The sequence below is a fragment of the Carya illinoinensis genome, chromosome 16, assembly GCF_018687715.1.
Source record: "Carya illinoinensis cultivar Pawnee chromosome 16, C.illinoinensisPawnee_v1, whole genome shotgun sequence".
Classification (NCBI taxonomy): domain Eukaryota; kingdom Viridiplantae; phylum Streptophyta; class Magnoliopsida; order Fagales; family Juglandaceae; genus Carya; species Carya illinoinensis.
In genome coordinates this window covers 21,247,689-21,261,074 of record NC_056767.1, presented here as the reverse complement: position 1 = coordinate 21,261,074, position 13,386 = coordinate 21,247,689, and the positions used below count along the sequence as shown (strand labels likewise).

General features: G+C 38.6%; 1 protein-coding gene across 1 annotated transcript; it reads right to left on the bottom strand.

The window, feature by feature from the left end:
• Window positions 1-458: 458 nt before the first annotated feature.
• LOC122298902 (alpha-galactosidase-like) lies at window positions 459-12,050 on the bottom strand. Its single transcript, XM_043108744.1, has 5 exons — window positions 11,783-12,050; window positions 6,328-6,506; window positions 772-830; window positions 613-669; window positions 459-523 (listed from the first exon to the last, which is right to left on the bottom strand). The coding sequence occupies exons 1-5, from the start codon at window positions 11,789-11,791 to the stop codon at window positions 459-461; spliced, it is 369 nt and encodes a 122-aa protein (XP_042964678.1). The 5' UTR covers window positions 11,792-12,050.
• Between the last annotated feature and the right edge of the window lie 1,336 nt (window positions 12,051-13,386).

Genomic DNA, 13,386 nt, shown 5'->3' with positions numbered 1-13,386 from the left:
GATCTTAAATGCTAAATCTACCAATTAAACGGAATCATTATTCTAGTTTAATTGAAGTAAATCAATCGGAAATAATATCATAAATTATTAAACGGATCCTCGAAACCTTAGTCTTTTTCCATTCATTTTATCAATCTTCATTTGATTGCACGTTTCTTTTCGTAATTTTGTTTCATTGTCTGAATTTATTTTATTTATCACAAAAGTCAATCCCTGTGGATTCTATCCTGTAAGATACTACAACACCTGTATACTTGCAGGTAAAACTGCACTAGATTTTTGATTCATTAATTTGAGTCAAAGTTTAGTCGCAACAATACGTAGAAAATAAAATTCTTGGCTATATAGCATATCATGCATAGAGAGAACTGCATGCTATGTTTACACAAGCTTTTGCTAAAGGCAAGTTACAATACTCTAACTTAGCAATGACAATATCATGTATAAAACGAGTAATTCTAGTGTATATATAGAATACATATATATACCTTAGAGTCTCTATTAAGTTCACCCCAGCAATCATCTAAAAGATATTGAAAATGTTAGAGGGTTAGCTTAATCGTAATTTGTACTATAGAACTGCAAAAATACAGAAATTCGTTGACGCCTTACCTAGATTTATGTATTCATATCCTATTGCGGCAAGTCCCGACGACACCATTGCATCCGCTGTAGCCAGATATTTTGCAGCACAAAGCTAGCTATGTGAGGAACTTCATTAAAGTCTAGTTTTCCCAAACAAATATCAATGTAGGGGATGACTACAATTACCTGTTTCTCTAATCAATTTCTCCTCAATTTGACAGTGAAAGTGGTTCCAACTATTCCATCTGATCAACATTTAAACTTCATAATGTATCGGCTAATTTACTTGTAAATTATAAGAAGTTAATTACAATTTAAACTTTCAATGGTAATGAAATAGGTTGCGTACAAAGGAATGATAATTTAGTAGCTTACAAGTTAGGAAAGCGTACTTTCAAGTTTTTGATCAAATTTTATGATAACTTCGAAATCGGGTAAGAGGGAGATACACAAATGAAGCAGGCCCTACAAGATATTGTAGGAAACACTTCATAGATAATTGGCCATTTTGCCAACTGCCAAGCATAAAATCAACTTCAATAATTAAATTAAGGAAAAAGAAATATTGAGAATTAATGTCAACTGATCTATTTGTTCATGATCAGTCTTTATATATGACTTTGAACCAACAGACACTACTATTGATTATTTTATGAGGAAATATTTAGAGGTATCTTTGCATTTCTTTATGAGGGAAGGATTGGGGGTGGGATCCTTGTCGGCTGGGGTTTATCCTTTGAGGGTGAGAAAAAAAAGAAAAAACGGAAAAGAAAATTCAATTAATTTAATAAATGACAGAAATTTGGGGGTCATAAAGAAATTAGAAATGAAAATCCTTAGGCATTGTTTAGATAGTGAGTTGAAATTAAGTTTGAAAGTTAAATAAAATATTTTTAGAATATTATTTTTTTAATATTATTATTTTTTTAAAATTTGAAAAAGTTGAATTATTTGTTGTATTTTATGTAAAAATTTGATAAAGTTATAATAATGAGATGAGCTTAAACACTTTTAATATCCAAACCAAGCCTTAATTATCTATTAGGTAGGTTTATGTTGATAGAAATTAGGGAAAAAAGGGTCTGAAAATGAGTTGGATATATGGATCAAGAAGCATACAGGAAAGATTTTTCATGTGATTTGAACCATATAATCCCTAACCACTTGGTAGGTAGTGAAATGCATGCAAGCACTCGGGAAATAATGGAGACATTTTCATATCACATGCATGCGCGTGTGATATTATGTCGGCATTAAAACAAAATGGTTATTATTTTTCTCTAACATAGTCCTACAATATTTTTCTCTGAAATAGTCCTACAATATTTGTTGATTATTTAATGTTGTCTAAAAATAGTCCTAGACAACCATAAGTGTCATGGGTCTTGTTTTATATGTCTATTTTTCCTCCACTTTAATTAGGTTTTAGAATTCAGACAAAACTTTAGTTGCATAATTTGCAAACCTAATTTTTTTTGTCCCTCAAATGGAAAAGAAATGATAGTTGCAGTCATGAATGCACGAGCATCGTGCAATCACTTTGAAAAAAGTGAATAAATAATAGATCCACATGAAAAGAAATTAAATTTTTAATAGTTGACCCTACTCTTTTTCAATGTGATTGTACGGTATTTGTACACTCCACGACTATAAGTAGTATCACTTCAAATGGAATGCCTAATATGAAATTTGGATGATTTAGATCAGTTTCTAGCTGAACTTTTAAGTTTAGAGTAAGAGAGATCAGATGAGGTTGGTCCTCTAGTAACAATTAATATCCTTGCGAGTTTTTTAAACAATACTCATTGTTGTAAGACCTATTTCATATGTTTATATCGTTCTTTCACTCAATACATAATTACTAGGGTAATTTTAGTCTCCTCTCTCTACTCTCTAGAGAGAATAGAGATGGTAGTGTTTAGTGACCAAAGTGTCCTAGTAGAGGAGGGTGGGTCTTGTCTGTTTTCATGAGTAGCTGGGGTTCTGGAGATAACAATGGAGCAATTACTGGAGTTATGGGGGAATTTTAAACTTAATGAAGAGGAAGATGCTGCTATTGAATTGGAGAGTGAAGAATCCATAGAAGATCTAAAGCAAAGGAGAAAGATGTTTCATAGGGAAGATATGGACAGACAGAACAATAGGAAAGATCATTGTGGAATCAATGATGGCCAAAATATACACTACAAGAATTATAGGCTTTTCCGGCAAAATAATATAGCCGGAAAAAGCTAATAAATAGCCGGAAATAAATAATTCTGGCTTAATTTTTATCGCCGAACAGTAGCCGCTATTGACTAGCGCCAGAAAGAAAATTCCGGCTTGTTTTTACTGTTATCGACAATGCCTTTTACCGGCGGCCAAATCTCGCCGCAATAGGTACACAAAGTAGCCGGAAATAATATGCACAGATATTCAATTTTATCGCCAGTATAATTGATATTTTACGGCGATAATATGTTGCCGCAGGGAAACTTTATTGGTTACATGATTAATATCTGAAATTGAATTGTTGTGGCTGTTTTGTGTCGCCGGTAAATGTCACTCTCAAAAGGAATCAGAAATCTTTCACGGCTACAATACGCACCGCCGTAAAAAAATATTTCACCATTAGAATTAGCTTTTAGGCAGCAATAATCATGGCTACTTTTAACGCCAGAATTAATTTATGGTGGCAGGCATGCAGTGTAAAAGTGAATTTTACTTTTTTATTAGAAATGGGTAGCCGGAAAAAATTATCTTTTTGCAGTACCCTATATAATATCATAAAATAAACGCCTGCTGATTACTTATAATTAGGGACCGATACAATCAGGAAATAAAGCATAATATCATCACATTCATTCAAATTGATAATTTCATCGTGCATTGATAATTCTATAATCAATATCCAATACAATATTCACTCCCCATCAACACAATAACACTCTTGATGATCAACTATCTATATATCCAAAATACATCCAGGTTCTTCTAATTAACTTATACACATGCCAACATTATAGGTCTGCTGATCATATATAAATTAAAAAGAAAGCCTTCTTTGATTTGAAGCAAAAAGTATGCAACAAGTATAAAGGATGGAAAGAGAAGTTGTTGTCTCTAGGAGGAAAAGAAGTTTTGATTAAGGCAGTGGCATTGGCTATCCCAACTTACACCATAAGCTGCTTCAAACTCCCAAGTCACTTTGCACTGAGTTAGAAAACATGATGGCTAAGTTCTAGTGGGGCCAAAAGAATTATGAAAATAAGGTTAGATGGGTAAGTTGGAAGAAAATGTGTGAGGCTAAAGCAAATGGAGGGTTGGGTTTCAAAACTTTACAAATTTTCAATCGGGCCCTACTTGCCAAGTAGGGTTGGAGGATAATGACAAAAGACACATCACTGCTACACAAAGTTTTTAAGGCCAAGTATTTCCCACACACAAGCTTAAGTGATGCAAAGCTAGGACTTGCCCCTTCTTATGTATGGAGAGGTATATGGAAGTCTAAGAAGAACCTATTGAAAGGGTGTAGATGGAGAGTGGGAGATGGTAAGTCAATAAATATATGGATAGACTACTGCCTTTAGGCCATAAACTGATTTATAACTCCTCTTAAAGGGATGAGCAAGACTTTTCAAAAGTAGAGAGCCTTATTGATGAGGATACACAATGGTGGAATGTGGAAATGGTCAGAAGAATATTAACCCCCTCGAGAAGCAGGTGATGTTTTGAAGATTATGCCCAATGTAGAAAGGAGACCTGACTACCTTATATGAGAACATGAAAAGAATGGAAATTTCAGTGTTAAGAGTGTATATAGGCATTTTTAGTCTCTTGATCATTCTCGACAAGGTGGTGAATGCTCAAATGCTGAAAATCAGAGAAAGCTATGGAAGAAATTATGGCAGATGAAGGTTCCAAATAGAGTGAAATTTTTTACATGGAAAGCCTACAAGAATGGACTTCCAACTTTGCAGAAATTGAAAACGAGGCATATAATATAGGAGGCTTCTTGCAAGTGGTGTTATGAAGTGGAGGAGGATGTGAGACATGATTTATGCTCCTGCCCTTTAATTAGAGAGTCCTGGAAACACTACTTTCATGATCTTATGGCAATTGATGACAAAATGGATTTTTTGTAGATTGTATGGAAAGTCATGGTCAGAGGCAATAAGGGGCAGCATGAAATTTTTTTTCTATTGGCTTGGGTTTGTGGTACAGAAGGAACCAAAAGGTGTATGAAGACAAAGTTTTAACACCTAAGTAAGTCATTGAACATGCGCTGATCTTAGCTCAAGAGTTCAAAAAAGCTAAAACATAAAAGCCCTCACAGCATCTAAGCAGTTGCATTTGGCAGCCTCCTCCCCACAGGGTGTTGAAGTTAAATGTTGATGGTGCCATTTTCAGTGACCAAAGCAGAGCAGGTGTGGGAATGATTCTAAGGAATGATTCAGGTGGTGTGTTACTGGCTGCTAATAAGAAAGAAAATGAGGTGAATGATCCTATGGAAGTGGAGGTTACCTGCTATATTAAGAGGTATACAAGTCTGCATCCCCTTGGACATAAATGAGCTTGTTGTTGAAAGCTGTGATTCACGCCTGTTGGTTAATGACATACTTGTTCTATCTGATTCAATGTCTTTATGGGGCAACTTAGTTTATGAGGTCAAGAACATGATGAAATTGATATCAAAATGTTCCATTTAGTATAATGGACGTATGGCTAATGAAGCAGCTCACACATTGGTAAAATATGCCTGGCGTCTAGATGACTTGATAATTTGGTGGGATTTTTTTACCGATTGTATCTCACAAATTATTTGGTATGAGTCTTTGATGTAAGTGTAGTTGGTTATGAATAAGAGAATTATCTTTCTTTTAAAAAAAAAATACTAGGGTAAAATATTTCAGTTACAAGAGAAAAGGAAAGACGATGCTTTGATTGATCAACTTCTTTGAAATTCAAGATTCAAAAGAAAATAAATTCAACCAAGTGATGTGTATGATTTTCAAATACTTCTTGATACATTATAGTGTGTGTATATATATATAGTGGAAAAATAATGGTCTCATGAAATATTATATATAGAATATTGAACAATATTTTGTACTCATAGATAACAATAGTAAGAAAAACATGCATATAATCTATTCTTATGTAGACAACTATAAAATATGAAAAATAAAGAATTGACAACTGGATTATACTGATCAGTATTATATATATATATATAAAAGTAATACTGGATATAATTTTAGGGTATGCAACTTGTTTTTTAAAAAAGTGAGATCTACTATTAAAAAAAAAATTATTTTTTATGTAAGTCTCAGCTAAGTCAGCTTTATCAATTTTTATCAAATGGAATGTATGGCACTTGCTCCCCCTAGAACTACATATATCATTTGGCTTTTGTGGGCTACTTTGATATTACCAAGATGCATGACAAGAATTAATACTCCCTTCACTAAACTCATATTACTGATCCTGGATGTGCCATATATATTCACAGCTCATCATCATAACCTTAAACTACATCTCATGCCAACCAGTTATAAACCCGCGGCCATCTAAAAGAACAACTCTACCGTCAATCTGAAGATTTCATCACTGAGCAACTGATCAAAACAGGCAGAAAAGAGGGAGACTTGAATGGAACATTGTTTTTAGATCTATGTGTATACATGATACAGAGACCAAGAGCAGGATTCTAAATTATTTCTTAAGACTAATATATAAACGAAACAGATCAAAGGGGCTTACCCCATAGGAGGAGTTTTCCCAATTCCTTTTGCAAGAAGATTAATAGACGACAGAGCACTGGTGGTTCGGAACCGAGCAGCAGCCACACCACCGCCACAACCGGCATTTGAGAGTAAAAAGATGGATACATAAGCCAGCAAGACCACCGACATAGTTGACCAACCTCTGCGTAGAGATAGTGGTAGGTCCCAACAATTTACAAATGCCGACAATAAAGAAACAATTCTCTTCGGTTGAGAATAAACCACAACTTTTACTGAAAATACTTGATAATGCTTTACGATAGTACGGTTTGTTTAAATAAACAAGCCATGAACAAACAACCCGAAATACAAGGAAAAATAACAACCAACAAAATGGACTTAGTTCACGTAAAACAGAGTATGAAACAGAGTACTCAATAAACTGAAATGAAACAACGTAAAACTCGCAACACTGCGTAAAACTTGCAACCACTTCTTTCTGCACGTAGAACGGCCAAGACCCAGTCCCCTCCTGCACGTTCTCTCTCTTCCTACGTTGCATGCACCATGCAGAGGTCCCACCCGTTCCCTGCTGCTCATCCCAAATACTTGGGATTCGGCTTATGGCCTCTCTCAGAACGTCTCGGCCTATCAATGCCCTCCCCATGAAGTGGACGCTTGTCCTCAAGGTCCATCGAAGGAAACCGGTCAAGCAAGGACTGGTTGGTCTCCCACGTGGCATCCTCGACTGGGAGATGCTTCCACTGGACCAGACTTTCCTCTTCAAATTTATTTCCCCGTTTGACCCAACGAGTATCCAGTGTATTTTGGGGTTCAAGCAAAACAGCTCCTTCATCACTTACTGGTGGCAGTTCCTTGGACGGTGTCGCAAGCTCGCCCACGAATTTTTTTAAAAGCGAGACGTGAAACACGGGATGAATACGGGCTCCCTCCGGCAGTTGAAGTTTGTATGCAACTGCCCCTATTTTTTGTATCACCGGGTAAGGTCCGTAGAAGCGACTTGCGAGCTTCTGATGTGCACGTTTGAAGGCCGATTGCTGCCTGTAAGGATGTAACTTAAGGAACACCAGATCGCCCACTTCGAATGAAACGTCTCGACGTTTTTGATCCGCAATTTGCTTCATGCGATTAATGGAAACCTCCAGATTGCTTTTGAGCTGTCGTAGTAGTTCGTCGCGAGCCTCTAAACTCTGGTCTACTTCATGCACAGAGGAAAACCCAGTCTGATAAATGGGCATTGGAGGAGGCAAACGTCCGTAAAGTGCCTGAAACGGGGTCATTCCCGTGGACGCATGATATGTGGTATTGTACCAGAGTTCAGCCCACGGAAGATAAGTGCTCCACTTGCGCGGCCATTGGTGAACCATACTCCGGAGATATTGCTCAACACAGCGATTTACAACTTCGGTTTGTCCGTCCGTCTGTGGGTGGTAGGCGGTACTGAGATGTAGCTTGGTTCCCGACATCTGAAAAAATTCCTGCCAGAATTTGCTGATAAAAATGGGATCCCGATCGCTGATGATGGACCTTGGTAAGCCGTGCAACTTAATAACCCCTTCGACGAATTTTTCAGCCACGATTTTAGCAGTAAAAGGATGAGTTAATGAGAGGAAATGTGCCGACTTACTCAAACGATCGACGACTACGAAAATCGTATCCTTGCCGTGCGATGTCGGAAGTCCTTCAATAAAGTCCAAGGTGATGTCGTCCCATACTTGACACGGAATGGGTAACGGCTGCAGGAGCCCAGCTGGAGACATCGTTTCAGACTTCACCTTCTGACAAGTTGGACATTGTTTGATATATTCTTGCACTGCCCGATACATTTTTGGCCAGTAGAACTGTTGGGCTAATTTCTTGAATGTCCGTAAGACTCCCGAATGGCCTCCTATGTTCGTATCATGCATTTCGTGGAGCAATTTTGTACGTAACGCGGCATGGGCAGGAATGACAACTCTACCTTTGAAGAAGAGCAATCCGTTACGCCATGCATACGGTCCCTCCAGTTGATTATTAGCTCGGCTAGTCAAATTCTTGACGTAAGAATCACCTTCATAAGCTTGTTTAATCTCCTCCCATACAGGTATGGCCGGCACATGAATATGGTGGAGAACTGGGCTGTCCGGCTTGCGTGAGAGGGCATCTGCTGCTGAATTTTCGCGGCCTGGCCTGTAGACAATCTCGTAGTCATAACCCATTAACTTGATCACCCATTTTTGCTGTTCTGGAGTAGCCACGCGTTGCTCTAAGAAAAATTTCAAGCTACGCTGATCTGTGAGGATGAAGAATTTTTTTCCCAGGAGATAAGGTCGCCATAGGCGTATGGCCTCTACAATTGCAAGCATTTCTTTGGCGTAAGTGGACCAAGATTTTTTTGTAACCCCCAAAGCTCGACTCATAAAAGCTATCGGCCTGCCTTGTTGTGATAATACTGCGCCAATTCCCTCTCCAGATGCATCCGTTTCTATGGTGAAGGACTCATTGAAATTAGGCATTGCTAACGTCGGAGTCGTGGTCATAGCATGTTTGAGAGCCAGAAAAGCTGCGTCGGCTTCCTCACTCCAGCAAAATTGTCCCTTTTTGAGCAAGTTGGTCAAGGGCCGTGCGATGATGCCATAGTTTTGAACAAACTTCCGATAATATCCTGTCAAGCCTAAAAAACCACGTAACTCAGAAATATTAGTGGGGGATGGCCATGCGACCATGGCTGCAATTTTACTGCTATCAACCTTCACTCCTTGGTGGGTGACGACGTGCCCCAAGTATTCCAGTTCTTGCTGACCAAACGCACATTTGCTTGCTTTGGCAAAAAATCGGTGTTGCCGCAAGATGTTCAATGTTTGTCTAACATGTACCAAATGGTCATTCCAAGTGGGACTATATACGAGAATATCATCAAAAAAAACTAAGATGAACTTTCGAAGGAAGGGACGGAATATTGAATTCATAATGGCTTGAAATGTCGAAGGCGCGTTACAAAGGCCAAAAGGCATTACGAGATATTCGTAATGGCCATTATGAGTGCGAAATGCAGTTTTGATAACATTGGGAGGATTCAATCTTACTTGATGATAGCCGGCTCTTAGATCAAATTTGGTGAAGTAAGTGGCGCCGTATAATTCTTCTAGCATATCGTCAACTGTTGGAATGGGAAAACGGTCCTTAACAGTGGCGACGTTAAGTGATCGGTAATCGGTACAAAATCGCCAACTCCCGTCTTTTTTTCTTACTAGCAGTACCGGTGACGAGAAAGGACTGGTGCTCGGACGAATGGGCCCAGAATCCAGCATTTCTTGAACTTGCTTCTCGATTTCGGCTTTCTGGAAGTGGGCATACCTGTATGGACGTACGTTAATGGGCTCGGTTCCCTCTTTTAACGTAATGCAATGGTCCACTTCACGTGCAGGTGGTAAACCGGAGGGCTCCTGGAATACATCTTCGTATTCTTTTAACAGCTCTTGCATACTCTGTTGTTTGTCGCCAGTGGGTGCATCGGCTGGTGCCGGTTCCAAGGTCGATTGAAAACACACAGCAAAGATCGCATGCCCTTGACGGAACTCCTTCGTAAGTTCTGCTGGTGAAGCCGCCTGAATGGTTTGCACGTCCACCCCTTGCAATCTCCGGTTTTTATTTTCCCAAATAAAATCCATGGTTAACTGTTTCCAGTTACATACCACAGATCCCAACATTTCAAGCCACTGAACCCCGAGGACCAGATCAAGACCTGATAAAGGTAGAGAGAAAAGGGTAAGGTAAAATTTGGTGCCCTGTAAGTCCACCCGTACCTTGTCGTAACGCCCCTGACATGTGAGTTTGTCTCCATTGGCCACTCGGACAGGGAAGGTCTCAGTAGGTACTACAGGTAATCTGAGCATGCTTGCAAGGCGGTTGCTGATAAAGTTATGGGTTGATCCGCTGTCGATCAAGACCATTACCTCGTGGGGACCCATTTTCGCTGTTACACGCATGGTTTTTGGTGCTGTCCATCCCGTTAAGGCGTGCAAGGTGATCTCCGGTTCAGGTTCGAGTTCGAGTACTTCTACCGTATCTTCTCCGTGGTCATCTTCTAGTGTTTGATTAGTAATGTCTTCACATGTCATATTACCCATATGGCCTTCCAAGAGTAACAGCTGCGGCTTCTGACATCGGTGACCTGCTGTAAACCGCTCATTGCAGTTGAAACAGAGGCCTTGTGCCCTCTTTCTCTGCATTTCTTCCCACGATAAACGTTTAACGGGTCCAGCAGGTACTGCAGGTACAGCAGGAGCTATACGGGTGGCTTGTGGAAGAGCTAATGGAGCTCGTGCAGGTGGTAACCGCATGAACCTCCTTTGCCGTGCCAGTTGATCATCCCTCATCCGTGCTAAATTAATGGCCTCTTTAAGTGACTGCGGTTTAAACATTCGAATGCCATCCGCTATTTCTGCCTTCAACCCGCCCATGAAAGTGCCTACTAATGCCTTCTGAGTCCACCCTTGGACCCGATTTCCGAGTTTTTCAAATTCACGTTGGTAGTCCCTCAAAGTCCCCAGTTGTTTAACACGGGAAAGCGCTTCATCGAAGTCCTCACACTCCGATGGTCCGAAACGAGCCCAGAGTTCTTCCTCGAATCGTTCCCATGAAAGCTCACGTCCTTCATCTCGAAATGTTCTACGAATCCACTGCCACCATTGGTTGGCTTCTCCTTCCAAATGGTATGCTGCCATGGAAACCTTCTGAATTTCTGCCGTGCCTTGGTATTCGAAAAACTGGTGCACCCTGTTGAACCATTCGGTTGGATCATCCCCCGAAAATCGTGGAAATTCCAGCTTCGCCGTTTTCGAAGAAACGATCTGTCGACCCCCATCGTGGCCGTCTCGATGTGGGTTGCCGTGGTTGGGGTTTTCCTGGTTTACGATCAGCATACCCGATATGCGATTGAGAGCTTCCTCCATCCGCTGTAGTCCTTCTTGAACGGTACCCAGTCCAAACTCCAAGTGCTCAATACGCTCCTTGTTCGTCCCCATTATGAACCTGCTCTGATGCCAATGGTAGGTCCCAACAATTTACAAATGCCGACAATAAAGAAACAATTCTCTTCGGTTGAGAATAAACCACAACTTTTACTGAAAATACTTGATAATGCTTTACGATAGTACGGTTTGTTTAAATAAACAAGCCATGAACAAACAACCCGAAATACAAGGAAAAATAACAACCAACAAAATGGACTTAGTTCACGTAAAACAGAGTATGAAACAGAGTACTCAATAAACTGAAATGAAACAACGTAAAACTCGCAACACTGCGTAAAACTTGCAACCACTTCTTTCTGCACGTAGAACGGCCAAGACCCAGTCCCCTCCTGCACGTTCTCTCTCTTCCTACGTTGCATGCACCATGCAGAGGTCCCACCCGTTCCCTGCTGCTCATCCCAAATACTTGGGATTCGGCTTATGGCCTCTCTCAGAACGTCTCGGCCTATCAGATAGATAAGTCATATCTTCTTTATTAGCTTTTTCTATATGCAGCGCCCAGTAATAATATATAAGGTGAACTACATGAAGAGGAACAAAACGAGAGGTGGTTGATCGTTGTTTATGAAGCACTGATGGATATATATATATATATATATATATATATATATAAGAGCGAGCTTCGAAAGCGTATGACCGAGAATACGGTTGGTTTTAAAGCTCAGTTGGAGGCTTGACTAAGCCTACCCCAATTCCAGAGACTTGGGTTTCTTTGCGAACGCGTAATATAGAGTAGTGGCCTATTTTCTTTACTTAATGCATGTATCTGCCTTTATATTAGTGAGAATGATATGCACTGACTAGAGGATCACACACATCATTAATGATCAAATGAACGTAAAAGTCACGCTGACGTAATTGCAAAATCAACATTTGTTTGGAAAGTGAGGATGTTTTATTTCATCTCATTTTATTATTAAAAATTTTTCTAAATTTTTATATAAAATATAATAAATAATTTAACTTTTTAATCAAATCTTAAAATAATAATAATATTAAAAAAATAATATTTTAATAATATTTTATTTAATTTTAAATTTTTATTTAAAATTATCTCATCCCATTTTATTATTTTTAAGTCTACCTCAATTTCAAAATCATTGCATTTATTTGCAACGTATAATATGGAGTAGGCCTATTGTCCTTACCTAGTGTGTGTAGCTGCCTTTATATTGACAATGATGCGGACCGACTAGAGGATCACACACGTCATCAATCATATGAAAGTAAAAGTCATGCAGGATTAATTGCAAAATCAATAGTGAAAACGTTTTATTTTATCATGTCTCATGATTATAATTTTTTTGAAATTTTTATATAAAATATAATAAATAATTTAACTTTTTTATCAAATTTAAAAAATAATATTCTAATAATATTTTATTTATTTTTAAACTTTTATTTAAAATCATCTCATTTTATTTTACTGTCTAAAATAGCCTTTTAAGTTCACCCCAATTCCAAAATCATTGCATTTCTAATATGGAATAGTGGCCTATTTTCTTTAGCTAATGCGTATACCTGCTTTTATATTGAAAATGATGTGAACGGACTAGAGGATCACACACATCATTGATCATATGAAAGTAAAAGTCATTCTGGATTAATTGCCAAATCAACACCTGTTCGGATAGTGGAAGCGTTTTATCTTATCTTATCTTATCTTATTATTACAACTTTTCTAAATTTTCATACAAAATATAATAAATAATTCAATTTTTTTAAAACCTAAAATAATAATAATATTACAAAATAATATTCTAATTGTTGACGTCATGTTTCGTATGCCTATAGGCCTAGGTCTCAGAAGCCCGAGTCTTCAGTGTCGTTGCATGCAAATACAGAAAAGGGATCAATGGGAGGTGGCCCTTGGGTGGTTAGGGGAGTCTCCGATGCCTGAGTCAATAATATTCTCGGAAAGTATGCTGGAGAATAGAGAGAAGTAGAGAACTTAGAAAGCATAACGAGTATGTAGAGTGTAACCCCAAATTTTGGGTTCCCTTTTATACCTTGCCTCGAGGGCTAAGCAGCCATGTCCTACGGTTGGGGGGAGAGATGCC

Excerpts from the sequence above, each read along its gene's own strand:
- LOC122298902 (XM_043108744.1), bottom strand. Across the intron at positions 670-771 it reads GAAATTGATTAGAGAAACAG|CGGATGCAATGGTGTCGTCG; the intron begins GTAATTGTAGTC and ends ATCTGGCTACAG. Across the intron at positions 524-612 it reads ATATGAATACATAAATCTAG|ATGATTGCTGGGGTGAACTT; the intron begins GTAAGGCGTCAA and ends AATATCTTTTAG.